The 17,853-nt window shown below is 44.6% G+C and overlaps 2 protein-coding genes across 3 annotated transcripts in view; one reads left to right on the forward strand and one right to left on the reverse strand.

Moving 5' to 3' along the window:
* Gpat4 (Glycerol-3-phosphate acyltransferase 4) overlaps positions 1-8,612 on the reverse strand; it is a 46,132-nt gene extending 37,520 nt beyond the window's left edge. Inside the window, exons 1-5 of one of the 2 annotated variants that reach the window (XM_075877111.1) lie at positions 8,336-8,612; positions 5,669-5,777; positions 5,503-5,612; positions 5,343-5,440; positions 1,340-1,405 (exon numbers count right to left, since the gene is read on the reverse strand). In XM_075877111.1, the coding sequence (XP_075733226.1) occupies positions 1,340-1,405; positions 5,343-5,440; positions 5,503-5,612; positions 5,669-5,777; positions 8,336-8,515 (563 nt within the window). In that variant the 5' untranslated portion in view covers positions 8,516-8,612. The remainder of the gene's footprint in view (positions 1-1,339; positions 1,406-5,342; positions 5,441-5,502; positions 5,613-5,668; positions 5,778-8,335) is intronic. The other variant, XM_037426967.2, reaches the window with a different exon arrangement.
* Positions 8,613-9,401: 789 nt separating this feature from the next.
* On the forward strand, positions 9,402-16,936 carry ATPsynE (ATP synthase, subunit E). The gene is made up of 4 exons (XM_037426968.2): positions 9,402-9,561; positions 9,997-10,051; positions 14,893-14,994; positions 16,811-16,936. The coding sequence occupies exons 1-4, from the start codon at positions 9,517-9,519 to the stop codon at positions 16,864-16,866; spliced, it is 258 nt and encodes an 85-aa protein (XP_037282865.1). The 5' UTR covers positions 9,402-9,516; the 3' UTR covers positions 16,867-16,936.
* The last annotated feature ends 917 nt before the right edge of the window (positions 16,937-17,853 follow it).

Consider the following 17,853-nt stretch of genomic DNA (forward strand, 5'->3'; position numbering starts at 1 on the left):
AGAGGCGAGCGCAGGCGGCTTTGATTTCCCAACGAACAATGCACGTGACGTCATACATGGGGGACCGGCGGGTGGCTTCACATGATGAGGTTGCGGCCGTGTTAGGCAGCCTGATGAATCGCTGAATAATACGGCGGCTCTTGGCTTCTTCAAACAGCCGGCACTCTTTATTCATGGCGTCGACGGTGGCAATGTTGCTGTACACTAGAAGATTGAAGGCGTCGTCTGCTATGCCTTTCAGCACATGGGCCACTTTCTCAGACTCACTCATGTGATAGTAAATCTGGAGGCATAGGGCGATGATGTCACTGAATGTACGCGACGTACAACTTCGTTGATGTCTGTGCACGATCCACCAGTTGATTCGGCGCAGCGATCTGCCGTCCAACGGTGTCGCCAAAAAGGTTGTGGATCTTCTCTTTAAACGAGTCCCAGCTTGTAATCTCCGATTCGTGCATCTTGAACCACACCCGTGGAGGGCCATCGAAGTAGAAAAGCACATTGGCCAGCATAACAGTTGGGTTCCACCTATAGCTTGCGCTGACCCATTCATAACGGTTGATCCATTTGTCGACGTCAGCGTCATCCTGACCAGAAAATACACCAGGATCACTACCAGGAGGTAGAACGACGTTCATAGAAGTCACGGAAGGGGCAGGTGATGAAGACGGGTGTTCAACCTGTGACATGGTTGGACCTATAATAATGCAGCCGTTGCGGAGCTTCGTGATAAAAACAGGGAAGCACTCAGCACCTCCACCACAAAGATGTTACGTAAAAAGGACACGAGGCGTGTCTATCTGGAATCTATATTGACACTGATGCGTATAGAATCTATATTGAAACTGATGCGACTAAGATGGAGGACAGCACGCACAACCGACAGACCACCCCACTTCTTGGTTGTTGTCTTCCGATTGCTGATATGTCAGCTATGTAGCAATATTGTAAGATGGCAACAAACTACTGCAATGAGAATAAGGTTTCCGACGGCTGTGTTACAGATACAGTCTATAGCAGATGGGAAGTATTACTTTTATCTGCCTGCAGAAGAATTAATAAAAATTACACATCATGCAAAGGTTGTGCGATCAGTCACCACCAGTACCAAGTTGTATTTCTATACACCACCCTTTTCCTTTAGCTCATAATTAGAACAATTCAATCAAACCTACAATGAACACCCCCTATTTTCTCTATCTCATTGCCTGTCGCCTTCAGAGAGCTGTGCCTAAAGGAAAAAAAAAAAATGCCCCACTATCCATTATCTTTCTTTCATACAATGCAATGAGGTGACAACCACCATTCCCATTTTATTTCATTTTTCACAATGACTTACCTCATTGGGAAGAGGATGACATAGCGCAGCAGACAGCCAATGCACCAGATGACTGTTAACCGAAAACTGAAGCAAAAAATAAAAAACTGCTATACACCATTTTTACGAGTGCTATCACCTTTAAAAAGCCGTGTGTGCAAAATCAAAGCAAATTAATGTAGATATTTGTGCTATACTCCTGTTCTATACATAAGGTGCAACAACACTATGAAAGCCAGCGAGACTTTTTGCACTAGGCGCATTCGCACCAAGAAATAGTTCAATGACTTTAATACCCATAATGCGATTTTTTTCTCCTTCTCATTTGTAGACTAAGTAATAAATGGTGATGCTTTGCGTCTTTGAAATAAATGAAACTCCATTATTTATACATCTGTAAATAAGTTGTTCTGGAGTGCTTTAGCGTCTCTATTATCGTATTGTGGCCTCTGAAATCAATTTTGGTAGCATGCTGTTGGAGCCAATTTCCAAGGCCAAACTTACAATGACCAAACTTAAGTGTGAGGCACACAGACTTGCCCACTTTGACTTTTTACATAGCTTCTACAGCGTAGAACCAGATGTATGAAATGCAGTAATATAAGGATGTGCAAACATCAAATTTAGAACTTTGAAGCAAATTTGAATAATGAAAAGCAAGGGGAAATCAAACAGAATATTTTCAAACATGAGTATAACCGGTGACTTTTGCAAAAAAAAAAAAAAACATTTTTCATTCATCAACTAACAATGAAAAATCAAGTTTGCTACACCGCAAATAATGTACAGGAAATTTATGCATAGTGCAACACTACTGATTTGCAGCACCACATATGCATTAATCTAATGTTGTCATGAAGGATGGACTACACTTTGGTATATTTAGGAAGCAGTGACACCATTGTGCATGTCACCATTTCTCCGGACCATAAAGATGCCACTCACTAGACTAGCGCTGATATCCTAATTTTGTTGTCATTGGTTGAATCTAAGCATGCTTGTGCAATCAGGAGGAGCGATGACAAAATGATTGGCACAATTTTCATTGCAGGTGTTTCCTCTTGGCATAACCTAGAATAATGCTGAGTTTTCTCATTTTTCGCTATTACTTCTTAATCTTTGCAATGGCTCCAATTTGTTTTGGCAGTTTTATACAATGTAATTTTGGCACTCTACTGCAACAATGCGCTCTAGCCACTAAAGTTCGGCTGCTGAACTGCAGGTCGCGGGATCAAATCCTGGCTGCGGCTCCTGCATTTTGGAAGGAGGCAGAAATGCTGTAGGTCTGTGTGCTTAGATTCGGGTACACATTAAAAAACCATAGGTGGCCGAAATTTCCGGACCTTTCCACTACGGCGTCTCTCATAATCATATGATGGGTCTGGGGTGCTAACTTCACATATCAATCAAATCTTACATAATGCCATGCGTTGGCCACTACATTTTAATACTGGCACAACATTTGCCAAAAATGTTAATAGAGGGGGCAGCAGGTGGGGGGGGGGCAACTTGACAAATGAAACTTATCGGTCTGTTTGTGCATCAAGTTTTATCAAATTTAGCACAGCTATGTAAATTTTTGTGCCGATTTTAATACTGCTGAAGAAGTTTTGTAGTGTTTGGATATTTTGAATACTAGAAGTGCCCTGTATATTGAATCGAATGCCAAACAATTTGAATCAAATATTAGAAGGTTCAGGCACTCATACAACCCTAATTTTTACAACTACTCCAATAATTTACCTACAAGTGTCGTCATCAGCACATTTAACATGAATGGTTCGACGAGTGGGCTCTTCTTGCTTCGACTGACGTCAGTCCATACCTCGATGTATTTATCATCGTTTGTCATCGAGTTTGTCATCGTTCTGTCTGTGAGATGGGGTCCTGTATAAGAAAAACTCCAACAGCAATGAGAGAACCTATCCTCTAGTCGTGAGAACTGACATGCTAGACGACATTCTTCTTGCCTGCCACGATGAGCCCCCATCTGGTCCCTTAGATTCCTCTCGAACTCTCCCTCGAGTTCGACAAGCGTACTACTGGCCTAAGCTTTCCGCATCCGTTAAGCAATACGAAAAAAGCTGCAGGGAATGTCAACGCCGCAAACCCCCGCTACTGAAGCCCACGGGGCTTCTTCAAGCCAATCAAACCACCTAGGGCGCCATTCGATGAAATAGGAATGGATTTACCAGGGCCCTTTCCACTGTCATATGCCAGTAACAAGTGGATCGTAGTAGCCACAGACTATTTGATGAAGTATGCCAAAACAAAGGCAATACAACGTGCTATGGCTTCCGATGTTGCCCATTCTTATGGACCAGATCGTCCTTCGACATGGCGCCCCAATGTGCATAATCACAGACAGAGGAGCAGCATTCACGACCTAGCTCATTCACGGTGTATTCAAGCTCAGCTACACGAATAATCGCAAGACTGCAGCATATCATTTGCAGAGCAACGGCTTAGACAGAGCGACTCAACAAAACCATTGCTAACATGCTATCCATGTACGTATATGTCCAGCACAAGCTCAGCTACACGAACCATCGCAAGACCACAGCATATCCTCCGCAGAGCAACAGCTTAGAGCGACTCAAAAAAACCATCGCTGACATGCTATTTATGTACGTAGATGTCCAGCACAGGCTCAGCTACACGAACCATCGCAAGACCATAGCATATCATCCGCAGAGCAACAGCTTAGACAGAGCGACTCAACAAAACCATCGCTGACATGCTATTTATGTACGTAGATGTTCAGCACAAGACCTGGGACCAGGTGCTATCGTACATCACATTCGCATACAATACTGCCATCCAGAAAACTACAAAATTCACGCCTTTTCGTCTTGTCTATGGATGTGAGGTCCAGACCATGCTGGATGCGATGCTTCCACACAATTGCAACGCTTTGATCACGCCTGACGCTTTGCAGCTTACCCAGTATGCCGAAGAAGCTCGCGAGTTAGCATGCCTACACAATACGCACCAGCAGAGTACAGACGCATGCCACTACAACGATCGACAAGTTGATCATCATCCAGGCGATCAAGTTTGAGTGTGCACTCCAGCCCGACGCCAGGGATTGTCAGAAAAACTGCTCAGTCACTACTATGGACCATACAAAGTGTTGCGACGCGTGAGCAATGTGAACAACGAGGTAGTCCCTGACGGGGCCTTCCCACCACGGTGTCAAAGGCACCCCTCGGAGATTGTGCACGTAGTGCGACTGAAGCTATAATTCTCGAGGTAGTCCGACAGTGTATGAGCCTTATTGTTTTGTTTTTGTGTGTGTGCGTATTGTCTGCTGGTTTGCTCCGACTTTGCCTTTGTACTTTCAAAGATGATTGATTGATATGTGGGGTTTAACGTCCCAAAACCGCCATATGATTATGAGAGACGCCGTAGCGGAGGGCTCCGGAAATTTCGACCACCTGGGGTTCTTTAACGTGCACCCAAATCTGAGCACAAGGGCCTACAACATTTCCGCCTCCATCAGAAATGCAGCCGCCGCAGCCGGGATTCGAACCCGCGACCTGCGGGTCAGCAGCCGAGTACCTTAGCCACTAGACCACCACGGCGGGGCTTGTACTTTCAAAGTGTCGAAGCGATGCCCATCTTTTTTTTTTTTTTTCCAGAGGGGGAATAATGCCACTTGCCCCCTAGGTACGGCGAGCTCAAGCCATGGCTGCCCGCTAGAATGGAAGAAGACGTTCTGAGGCAGCGTGCACTCTGGCTAGTTGTTATCGAGTCAGCCATCTTGCCAGTTTTCTGTGCGTCTCCCCACCGGCTCAGTTCTTCCCGAGTAAAAGACCTTTCGTAGCACGTGACTATATACACATATTCATGGGAATCAATCTTGCAGGCTATCTCGGCCGCAAAATTTTGTGTCAGTACCCCTTTAAGCATGATTGCAGACATAGTTTTCTTTTCAAAAATTTGCAAAACATTAACAAAGCATTGTTCCTGAACATCAACAAAATGTCAACCAAATATTAATCAAAAATAACACAAAGCTAACCTGACAAATGTGTAGTTTCTGTTGGTACGGGTCAGCAAATTCCAAGAGGGTAGCTCTTCAGTAGCAAACCGCTTGGTCACCACATCATCAATGATGGCCTGTCAACAAGTACAGACATTTTTAGAATATACGACGGTTGCTACCAGAAACAAACTCGTACCTCAACACCTTTCTTGATGAAGTATGTGATGTCACCGAGATGATATTCCTTGAGTGGGATGTCAATAATTGGCTGCTCAGCTCCAACAATGACATCATCTCTCGTGATCACTGTGTGCAATATAAAAAGGTCATGTTTCATAAAACCATAGCAGCAATGCTCTTACCTGAAGAAGTGGTGTTCATTAGATCAGAATCCAAACCTTCCAGGTCGTCTGCACTTTCATCTTGTCTGAGGCGCTGCCGATTGGCTCGTTCAATTTTTATTCGGCCATACTGCAAGGTTAGCACAAGTTCATTAGTGAAATGAAGAAAATTCGTTGTTTCATTTTTTGTAAAGAAGAAAGCCGGGGCTAAAGGCGAAAATGTTTAAAGAAGGTCTTGAGCCTAAAATCGTGGCAGGAAACAGACAAAATCAGTATGTACAGGTGCACTTGTAGGTGCCACAAGTAAAAACGGTGCCATGCAAAACACAAGTCACAATCATTTAAATATTATATAATGTCTTTTTTGAACATTTTCAAAAGCATATCCAAGTTAACATTGATTGACAGTTTACCGAGAGTTTCATTCACTTGAAACTTTTATTTTTGTTTGGTCGAGCTAGCACAGGTCTTAGGAACTAGGTGGATTGGTCTGCTCACAAAAATAACATGCGCCATTAGAAACAGAAATTTTCAGGCTTCCCAGTGCAACATCTCCTCCTTCTGAACATGAGGCTGCATAATTAGTTACCAGAAGTGCTTTTTTTGCTTTTTCTTTGTCTAATTACAGTCACTGCCATGGTGGCCCAGATAATTGAATCCAGCTGTTTCTCATTTATGAGCTAATCAGTACTTTTGGCATCGAACTGTGAAGGGCATTATATGCACGTATCAATGACTTTTTTCCCCCCCTAAACGAACTTCCTGCAATGACATAGCATTAAGATAAGAAAACGTTTTTTTGGTGGTTGGTTTACTTGCATATTCATACGCAATTCTTTCACGAGAGAGTTGCTAAAAACAAACAATAAATACCTAAAAACAAACAATAAAAAAAGAAAAAGCACGGCCCTGAGTTGCTTTCGTCCTAATGTCTGAGGCCACATAATATGCCAGAAACACATTTACTGACTTACTATGGATATACACCAAATATCGGCAATAGTTTATTTCCTATGCACACATAGTCTTCATGCTATGCAATGCCCATTCAAGAAGCAAGTATTGGGGAGGGCTACTTGGTAAGACATTATTTTGGGAACTCAAACTGTGCTGGGGATGAGACATCAGAGTAGTTTGAGTTCTCAAAAATATGCCAGGTTTTCTGTTTTAATAAACTAGCCCCACAACAACATTTTTAGATTAGGTTGCACTGAGAGGAATGTCTGACATTGCACTAATGATCCTTGATGTGTTTTTCCCCACAGCAGCTCAAGAAGTTCAACAGCTAACAAAATGTCCACTTGAATTTCCACTGACTGACCAACACAGGAACTACCTGAACTGACAGCAGCAGTTGAACGTTCTATATAATACTGTAATCACCCAAGCTAATAGATATAATGAATTTGGGGCAATATTTTTTAATGCCTCCCCGCTTTTTTTTTTGAAATTTATTCTGGCTGCAGGTGGGTTTCAGAAACATTCAAACTGCTTTCGAAATAACAATACCAGCTGTCACTAGAGGATTTCTAAAAAGCTCGTATGTTCCTGCTGTGAAAGAGCAATTGGATAACTCTGGTATGCTCGATGCACATTGCTTACATTCACATTTGTTAAGCAGAAAACACCTGAAACATGCATTCAGCAAAGTTTTCATATATGCAAATGTCACCCGCGCATCACAACTTTCGGCAACTACCCCTTCGCCCTGTCTGAGTAGCCAACCAGAACAGCCTCTGGTTCACTTTTTTGCTTTGTGTGCATTATATACATCTCTCTACAACTACTTTAGGATTACAGGAACTCGTCAACAAGCAACAAACGCAAGGGTATGGTCGCATATTCACGGCCCGCTGCGAAGTATTTTAGCTCAGTAAAGTTGTCTAATATGTCTAAGAGGCTCGTAGGGTACCAGTATCTTAAATAGGAATGAAAATTCACCGCGTATAACTAACCGCTGACGCTTAAGATCGCCGCCGCAATCATAGGGCAGACGGACAACGAATTGATAAGCAGAGGTACGGAGCATGATGCGACCTATCGCTAAGTGTTGGCCACTCACTGTAACTTCGCACCATGCTTCGCATCGACTCTCTTTAGCGAACGCAAACACGGCCGGCGACTGCTCCTTACGAGACGGACTGCGGATCAATTCACGGTCGAGACCCGCGCGTTCAAAAACACTCCGGCGGAAAAGAAACAAATAAAAGAAAACATCCAACATTCCTCGATATCGTTCCTGCTGGAATTGACGTCTTTTAGTTGGCCGTTCACGTTGGCCACAGATGTCTGAAGATGAAGCCACTAGTGTATAAGTAGGTGTAGAAGTGCCAGGACCGCAACTTCTCATCGAAGCAACAGTTCTCACGCTGCGCAATTCCATCGGGCAGTGCCAAACGCGTGCGCGTACACGAAACTTCTTAAATACGGTGCAAGACGCACAAACAAAGAGGGAAGTACCGTTATAACGTGTCTCGCTCGGGATCTCTTAAGAGTTCACACGCACCTATGATGACCGAGACAGTTAGCTGGTTGCGATAAGCGCAGCACATGTTACCGCCCGGTCAATAGCGTCCGGGCCAACCGGCTAGCAGCCCAAAGAATGCTACCGGAAAACGACCAGGGCTTTAAAACAGACTGGATATGCGGCAAGGTGATGAAACAAATGCGCTAACGAAGCAAACTTACCTCAAAGAGTTTCAGGAGACACCTTATGTACTGCTTTCTTATCCCAAGGCTGGTGTTGGTAACCGACAAAAAAAATAACAGGAGCAACACAGAGGAGCCACAGGTGATGAACAAGTGAAAAGGGTGTGACAAATACCATAATACCGTCGAGATCGCGCGGGACGCAAAGACAGTCGCCATTCACTTAGCCGATCTGTTGCCTACTCTTGCCTATCCCCCCCGCGGCTCCCTCGGACGTGCGTGCTGTCGATGCGATGCACCGCGGCATGACCTACTACACTCCTGACCTGTTCAGATAGCGGGGTTCCTATGGGAGCGCGTGTCCCCGCTCTCGTTCAATCGCTCGCCGTAGGTGGCGCTACCTATAACCTGTTCGTCTGCTTCTTTACGGTTGTTTTGTAGGCGCTGGTATAAGAATGCCTGCTTTCTGTGGTGAACTGTCGGCATATATGTGACTATTTCTTCCCATACATTGCTGGTCAAGTAAGCTGTTCAGTGCGCTTAAGAATTTATAGCACACTGGTTGACAAACGTGGAAACCCGTGGATTTACATGATTTTGGACAGCCTATGCGTTGTCGCGTGCATTTTATTGCAAAAAAAATTCTGAATGTCTTTTAGTATTATTATTTCTGGATATTTCTAAATTGTGGATCATAAATTCGCACTACGAGTGCTTTGTTGGTTAAAATTTGACTACAAAGAGTGAAGGTGACGTCAGCGAACAGGTGCTGCCTAGCGCCACGCCGCTCGTAGGTGACGGCCCTAGCGGCAGAAGGTATGAACTAGAACGTGGGCGCTGGAAGAGGTGCTCTCTGGGCAGGTCAGGAGTGTAGTAGGTCATGCACCGCGGACTCTTCGATCCCAAGACTAAAGACAAAATTAGCCACCCACAAAAAATATGAAAACGTTTAAGTTTACCAAACAAATAATGTTTATTTATATTTTTTTCAGTTATATAGGCAGCAATAAATTCATTAGGATCAGTCTATTATTATTATTATTATTATTATTTGATTCAATTGTGGACGTCTCGTGGCGCCAATGCAAGCAAACCACCTCGAGAGCCAGTTCTTTGCGGTCTTGGCAGGGTTCTTTCCATCGGCCGTGCTCGAAGTGGTGCTCAAGCTTCGTTGAGGAACTCTCCTGCGAATTAAGCTATCTTCTTCGAGTGAGGAAAACATGGTTGAGCTAGCCCCTCCAGTTTCCGTGTCACCTTTCATCAGGGTAATTACTTGTTTTACTCTTAAACTATTCGTGTTTGATTCGTTAACATGTGCGTTCAGGACATCAGAGGTCAAACGATCGACACCTTTCTACAGATTGAGTGACCTCTGATACTGCTCGCACATGAAACGAATGTGTATATAAAACGGTCCTGACGCCTTCTCTGCTTGATGCAACGTTATTTTCGTGTATTACGCAGCATTTGAGCGTTGCTTTCCGATGCCGTCGGCGTGAGTCCGTGAGCCGCGTTCACTTGTGTATTCTAGGTTTATGTGCTTGTCTTCACGCTTTCCAAAACTTGTGTACGTTGATTCGCTGTCGAATTTGTTTCCCATTGTTTACACTATGCGTGAAAAATTATGGTCGTTCGTGTGAATCCGTATGCACGTTCACTAAGCATGAGAAATATTTAGCTCTCTTTTTACTCCTATGCAGGCCTGCCGGTGGGGTTTTCTCGCCGCTGGAATTTTTTACGGAGCCTTCAACTACAGTGAGTTCACCTCCCAGTGTAATATTCAAAGTAGTTCACTCTGTAGAATAGTTCGTACTGCAACCACCGATGGGACGATCGTAAAATAAATTGACATTTCCTGCCGTTCTGCAGCAGCAGTGTTGCTCCCAGTGCCACATTTATTGTGTAACTGTTATGCATTACCCGTACTGCTTTTACTTTCGGCAGCATCGTGTACTTATTCATGAGAGACGTGACATTTTCATAAGATCTGCATTCAGCGGCTGCTTGAGTTGTATTGAGTGGGAAGGTGAAATATTGTGCTGACTGTCTGATATTTCGCTGTAGGCATTGCAAAATATTTCAGATGGATGCCAATTTTCAAGTTGAAAGTTGTATTCCTCTGGCAGCGAAAGTTTCGATTTTTTTATTGCCCCATGTTATTGTTACATGTTACATGTGGAGAAACTACTTTTTCAATGTCACATTAATGTTATCAAAACATCTCATGCAGGTTATTTTTTTATTCATGCGCAGAGAAGTTGCTGCTGTGTTGTTATCGCGTAGACTCAACACGTACCATGTTTCTCATCCAAGCTGCCATTGTGGAGTCCCAGTTCCTTTCAGAAGCTCTGTCCATGACGTCTCGTGCAAGCCAAACGTGAAATGAGTAGATGGCACTGCAGTGCAGGAGTGAACGAAAGGAATTGGCGTGCTCTGTGCAGCACCCGACCCATGAGCGGAGCAGTGTCAAGTTAGCAGTGCTTCACAATGTTGCATATAAATTGCTGGGCTGTAAGCTGACAACTTTAGGGGGGTATGCACTAGCCTTGATCCGCAAGGGGGCAGCACCATCGCTGTGCCATTTTGAAGGTCCGTTCATACGTGCGTCCAGCTGTCTGTGCTTCGGTGTGCAGGAGGTGTTCCAGAGGTCACTAGATATTCAAATTGCCGTACGGATCTCGAACACAGCACGTGCAGTGAGTTTATTGTGTGTGTGGCAAGCGCAAGGACCACCAAAATGGAGACCCCGACACTAGCAATTTTCGCAGATGACGTCAAGTGTATACCCCTTATGAGAACGGTGCACCTTGAACAAAGTTCTGCGATTTCGTGCCAAGACCATGCTTCAGAAACTAGCGGTGTCTAACCCGTGTAAAGCAAGTGATCCCACAGGTGCATTTATGAAGCACATGCTTTAGTGAGTTTGCTATGAATTTACTCGCCACACAAGCTGATATTTTTACAGTGCTGAAAAACTTGAGTGGCAGGCAGTAGCGTGATCTCGAGACTGCAGTCAACAATTCGTTGGCAGAAATCAATCGACAGATCCAGCAATTCTCTCTCGTATGCTGCTTCCGTTTTTCAGCGGTAGCGTAGTTCATCTAGCAGAGCAGTTGGTAAATAGTAACAGTAAGAAGGAAGCCCCCTCATGCCAGGCAGAATGTGTCACGGACCGCAAGAGTGAAAAAAGTTATGCCTCTTGTACTGCTGTTTCTTTCAACAGCGCTGTCCATGTAAGTGAAGCCACGTCACGCCGTTCCATTACGCTACGAGACAGCCGAGATATTACATGCACAGGTGGCATGTCATAATTTTACTCAGGGACTCGTTCGGCCCAGCGGCGTCTACAAAAACAGCTGAACTACTGTACAAGCTTCAACGAACTGTCATGCATTACTAAATAAATTTGAACTAAGAGACATTGATGCCAAAGAAAGCATACAGAATGTTATTAGAAGTACTTTTAATGTATATGTGAACAAAGAAAGGTGGTGAAAAGATAACTTAACTCTAACAGGGACCAAACCTGTGAGTTTTGAATAACATTCCACCAGCTTCTCTACCACTGCGCTATGGCTCATTACTAAATGCAACATGTGCAACCATACGTTTTACATGCATGCATTTGAAGGGGTTGTCTAACTCATGTCAGGCACAAATATCATCATTCACTCAGCAATTAGCAGGGAAAATGACAAGAAAGAATGTATACAAACATCGATGGTGACTGCCTATGCTTCAAGATGTTAAGGTCTGAAGGGAAGGTCGCTGGAGGATACGAAAAACAAACAGGTTTATGGCACTATTTACACATATTTACAGCAAAGAAATAATAGTGCTTTCACAAACCACGAGCGTGGTGGTTGAACCGTTACATGGTTCAGAGCGACGTCCAGCACACTGCGGCGTCGTTTTAAGCCCTGTTGGGCTCCTCCTCTCCGAGTGGAACACCAATCACTCATGCACAACAGGTGAGGGGGACAAGCATGCATGGTCCACATGAACGTCCAATATTGAGTTGTGAACACTGCACTGCAAGGTGGCGCCAGCAGGGCTCTTCCTCGTGTGTGTGCCGCTAGTCGAGAGTTCCCACGATCCTGACGGCGTACATCAAAGGGTCCACCAATTTGTTCGCTTAATTAGTGGGGCGATTTGCGGTGGCCGCCATGGTCTCTTCCAGGAAGATGCTTTCTTTGTTGTCCTCTCTGGAACTGTTTACGATGTCGTGGCGACACGACGTCTCATCCTCCGGCTAGCAGGGACAATGCCTGGCGGGCATAGGCAGCCGGCCGGTCGGCTACTTGATTGGGGATTAAAAGGAACGCCGCTCTTCTGTCAGCTCTGGCGCCGGTCGCAAAAGCTTCCCCGTCGCCAGATGAATCACCGAGAGCATCAGTCACCGCTTCTGCTCGAAGAGACGACAAAAGGGTCCGCAGTTGAAAGTCAGGAACTCGCCTTCGCTTGTCACATGGTCTGGGTAACTACTCAAATCTTCGACAGCGTCTGGCAGACTGGGTGCCGAAGGGATTGAGAGCCTCTCCAGTGAAAGGGGACCGGCTTACGCACCATGGCGTCTGCCCAGATGAATTTCCAGGCCAAACTTTACAAAGCTTTACACTTGCCGGCTGCACGAACCGTCCTCTCAAAACACTATGTCGTGTGTCCAAGCTTTCTTTCACATTGGAAACTTGATTTAGTTCATAAATTTAAATCCTTTTTTTTTTTTCATTTGGGGCTCCGAAAGAATTATGTACTGTTGAACTTTCTGAAAGCCTACTTTTTTTTTTATCAAACCTGCCACCTCAGTGCTCAAGCACTTGACTATATAACGCGGGCACAGCTGAAGGAGAGACAATTGGTAGCATGCCAGTTAAAACTGAAATGGCCACAAGTCACCACTCGTGGTGCTACTACTCATTGAAGCAGCGGACGGCTGCTCCACCTGTAGGTGCTGCACATTTCTCATGGCACATGCTCAATCATTACTTGCTTACATCTAAATTGATACTTTCCTACATATTGTTGCAAAGTTTTCATTTGGGGGAATGGTTCACTTTGAGTGGCATAACAGCATGCGCATGGGCGAAGGAGTGAAAAAGGGCATTTGCTCTCCCCCCAATCAAGCCATGCCACCATTTGCCCGACACACAAGCTACACCGCCCCTGCCCTCCTACCTCTTGCCCCGCCGCGGTGGTCTAGTGGCTAAGGTACTCGGCTGCTGACCCGCAGGGCGCGGGTTCGAATCCCGGCTGCGGTGGCTGCATTTCCGATGGAGGCGGAAATGTTGTAGGCCCGTGTGCTCAGATTTGGGTGCACGTTAAAGAACCCCATGTGGTCTAAATTTCCGGAGCCCTCCACTACGGCGTCTCTCATAATCATATAGTGGTTTTGGGACGTTAAACCCCACATATCAATCATCATGCCCTCCTTCCTCACAACCCCGAGGCAAAATCCTGCAAAAGGCTATGCATGACAGTATTATTTATTATTGTGAAAACTGCTGTCAAAATAATTTGCAATGCCATTATTGCAGCAACACATCGAGTCGCTAGTCATAAAATGACAAGCCTGCGCATGAGATGGGCAAGGAGGGTGGTTTGGAGTTAGCAGTAAGCATTTTCAGATCATGTACTTGTTGGTAAATACTTGTCCGAATAGAAAGCTAAATATTTATTGTTTGGTAGTAGGGTGCTGCATGCAGATTTAAGTAAAAGGCACTGAGGGAAGTGGAACTTCAAAGCTCTGTGTAGTAGCAACTCAGAGTGGAGAAAATGTGTTTTGCATGCTAGTTATTTATCGTTATTTATCGTTTTCTTTGTCATGTCTCAAGAAAAAAAAATCTTGAAGGGGGCCTTTTGGGTTGTTTAAGTCATGCTGACACATAGATGGCTTTGCTCTATGATGTGCCTACTACAAGTGATGGCAGAACACTTCCTTGCATATGATCTGCCAAGCAAAAACCAGTAGATGCACACATGCCTTGGATAAGGGTATCAGTTTGATATGCTGCTTTCATTAGTGGTGGTTGCGTTTTGCAAAGCTGTATAAATCATTGCATCTAGTTAACAACGTTCAGTTATTAGCACTGTTTTTGTATCCTTCCTGTGGTTCTTTTTTATGTTGTGCTGGTAGTCCCAGTTATTGCACATCAACTGAACCAACAAAGTAGCCATTTTAAGGAACCATTGCTGCTTGTATGTTTTCTCTAGAAACATTCACTTGCTTGTAGCACTTGAATTCGTGTGGGGAAAAGCAGAATAACAGAGTTTAATTTTTGTACTTTTCTGTCCCCTGTTTGTTCACTGTCCAGAGTAGACCACACTGTACATGACATTTGTGAGATGAAATATTGTCGCCCTTTGAGCCAATGAGTGCTATCTTCTTAGTCCTCATAGCATTATTCTTTTACCTTTCTTGGTACTATTATTGTGTGCCACCATTGGAGTCATTTGAAAAACACCCCTTTTTTATTTACCTTTTGTGTCACATCCTGCATTTCATAAAAATCTCTGCTTTCATCGAATCAAGTCTACTATGCGTCTGTTTCACTCCGTGACTTACGAGTACAACGGTGTTTTGTTATTTCCATATGCAGGGCGGCTCTCTCGCAAGGAAGCAAGTATTCGTGAATATGAAGCCAAGCAGATGGAGATTCTCAAAAGCAAGAGGGAAGCAGAGAAACAAAAGAAGACAAGGGGTATTTAAGAATAACAACATCCTCATAGCACTTAATGCACCATATAAGCTGTGTTGTAGTATTCAAAATATGGCCAGGGCCGGTCTATTCCACTGCATGAATTCCATATTCACGGCTGCACATATCATTTTCTACGCATCTAAAGCTCCCAGCCAAGCAATCTTGATGATAATCTTATCAGATAGCGCACCAAGTGCTGCAAAAAAACATGGAAAATAATGTAGAAGAGAAGTTCCACTTTGCTGACCTTCTACACAGTTAAAAGGTGTCGGTTTGGGTTAGTTGGTGCTTATAATTGGTGGCTTTGTTTCTGCACCAAATCAAAGTGTACAAGGAAACAGAAAGGTGAGACGTGCAAGCGTGGGCTTGTGCTTGTGCTCTCCCTGTTTTCGTAGATTTGATTTCATCTTTCCTGTTTTGGAATCACTAGCCAGCTCCCACATTTCAGATGGCACCAGCCTATGGGCATTGACCATAGAGTGATCGTTTCAGACCCCACAATACTTGTGTGTATGCATGCATACCCTTCTATATGTGCCAAGGATAACCAGGGCACAGCGAAGTTGTCGTTTTTGGTGTGTCTGCCTCGTTTCGCCACACTGTTGTGGCTTTTAGGCGCCTTTGTCAGCAGTCCATCTAGAAAGGTTACCATAGGCAGGGACTTATTATTGCCATCCATGCTGAGGGGGAGAGAGAAAAGTAAACACTGCACTTGTGAAATTATATATATTATACCCTTTCTTTTAACATCTCATTCAGAAATTCACTTCTTGAGTGGTGCCACACTAACTCCAATCTGTGCGTCAGTATTGAGGAAGTTGTTTTGAAGGCTCCATGATGTTTTAGATTGCTGATGCAACAAAAAATCTATGGTTCTTGTATTCACTGCCTAAGCATGAATCATGGTGTCCAGGTGTGCATTTGAGCATTGTGTGTGGCGAATGGTACTTATATGACATGTATCGTCACATGTCACACTCAAACCTATGTGCATATTAAGAAGCTAAAGGAGCCTCCCACAAAACAGGTACCTGGCTTGGTATTTTGCTAGCTTTCTACATGCATACATTATCATGTAGGACAGCACTTCTATTTTGCATATTTTTCTCTGTTGAATTGGCCTTTGTTCACAAATTATGTTGTCTGAACACTGCCATGTGTGATTATCAGAGAGATGCTGCATGTGTGGTGTGAAATTTCACACTTGGGATAGTTGGGGAATCTTTCTGACTGCATAGAGTTGTGGTTACTCATACAGGCAAATGTAGAAGTTGCATTCTGTGCAACTTCTGCCCACGAAACAAACCACGTTTGGTTCCTTCCGCTTCAAGGACATTCACAATTTTTTATAGGATCTGTTGCACCTAGTGTACTGTCGTGGCCACTGTTAGAGAAAACCTGGCACGTGTGGCCGCTCTCTTCGAGCCATCAAGCGGGTGCTGCACGAAGTATTGCGGCGCGAGCGCAAACAGCACCAGAGGCGGAGTTAGCTGCGCGTTTTCTGCTATGGTGTCTCCCACTTCGCACGCACTATGTTTCGACGCTTGAGCCGAATTCGGAGGCCCCGTAGCAGATGATGTACAGCTAACTCCGCCTGTGGCCTTGATTGCTCTTGCGCCGCAATGGTTCGCACGGTGCCCGTTGTGGCACTCCACGAAGTGCAGTAAGCCGCTCCTTGTTCCCTCTAACAGTGGCTGCGACTGTACATCTCATGTGAGCGTCAGTTTGAGCCCATGAGAAAAATGGTTAACTGACAGTCTGCTCTGCCTTGTTGCTGTGGGAGGGTAATCACTGTTCTTTGGTATTGTTTTTCCAGAGGAAATGATCACTCTGGCGAAAGACGTTGGTGTTCCAGTCCCTCCCAACTTCTGAAAAGTGTGTGGCCTGTACTCTGAAGCTCCATAGTTGATGCACCGAACCATTAAAAACTGTTTTATTTAGACTATTGTGCTATCACTCTTCTTTTTTTTTTTTTAGAGTAGCATTGTTGCAACACACTTGCCTTCCTTAGTGTGTTCTCAGAGCACCTGCTTGTTTTTGCACTCCCTGCAGTAATTTAATCTATGATGTGTAGAAAAATTGCCTTTCATCACCGCATTTATAGGCATTGCAGTCCTGAAGATTGCACGCACACGACAACCATCAGCATAGTTGGTCAAGGTAGTGGCAAGTGGAATCCGAGCTTCTAGACTACCTTTGTTATGATGGAGGCAACATGGAGATAAGTCTTCATGTGCTGGCTAGGTGAAGAGTTGCCCAGCATTTTTTCGGCAGTGGAGATTTGGGGCTTTTTTATGGGGAGTGTTACTTATTTTTGACGGTCAAACGCGGACACCCGAGCGTCACCACTACTGATGATCTGCAATCTAGAATCTTTGTTATCTGGGGGGTTATGCCTGCGCTTTTTCTCTCTCGCCAGAAGAAAAAAAAAACAGGCTCACAGGTCGTCGTTCTGTCATGCTTGAAACTATACTTTAGCTGCAGAAGAGTGCAAGACTCGTTTCAGAAAGAGTTTCAGGGTATTTTGTGAAATTGCAAAAACAATTTGAGCATGAACTGTAGGTCAAGGGGAGTGTTACGATGTAGAAAGTGCTTGAATGCTCATGACTAATTTTGTTTATTCAAAAGACAAGCAGTTGCCCCGCCGCGGTGGTCTAGTGGCTAACGTACTCGGCTGCTGACCCGCAGGGCGCGGGTTCGAATCCCGGCTGCGGCGGCTGCATATCCGATGGAGGCGGAAATGTAGGCCCGTGTGCTCAGATTTGGGTGCACGTTAAAGAACCCCAGGTGGTCTAAATTTCCGGAGCCCTCCACTACGGCGTCTCTCATAATCATATAGTGGTTTTGGGACGTTAAACC

This window comes from Rhipicephalus microplus, chromosome X (genome assembly GCF_043290135.1).
Source record: "Rhipicephalus microplus isolate Deutch F79 chromosome X, USDA_Rmic, whole genome shotgun sequence".
Taxonomy (NCBI): domain Eukaryota; kingdom Metazoa; phylum Arthropoda; class Arachnida; order Ixodida; family Ixodidae; genus Rhipicephalus; species Rhipicephalus microplus.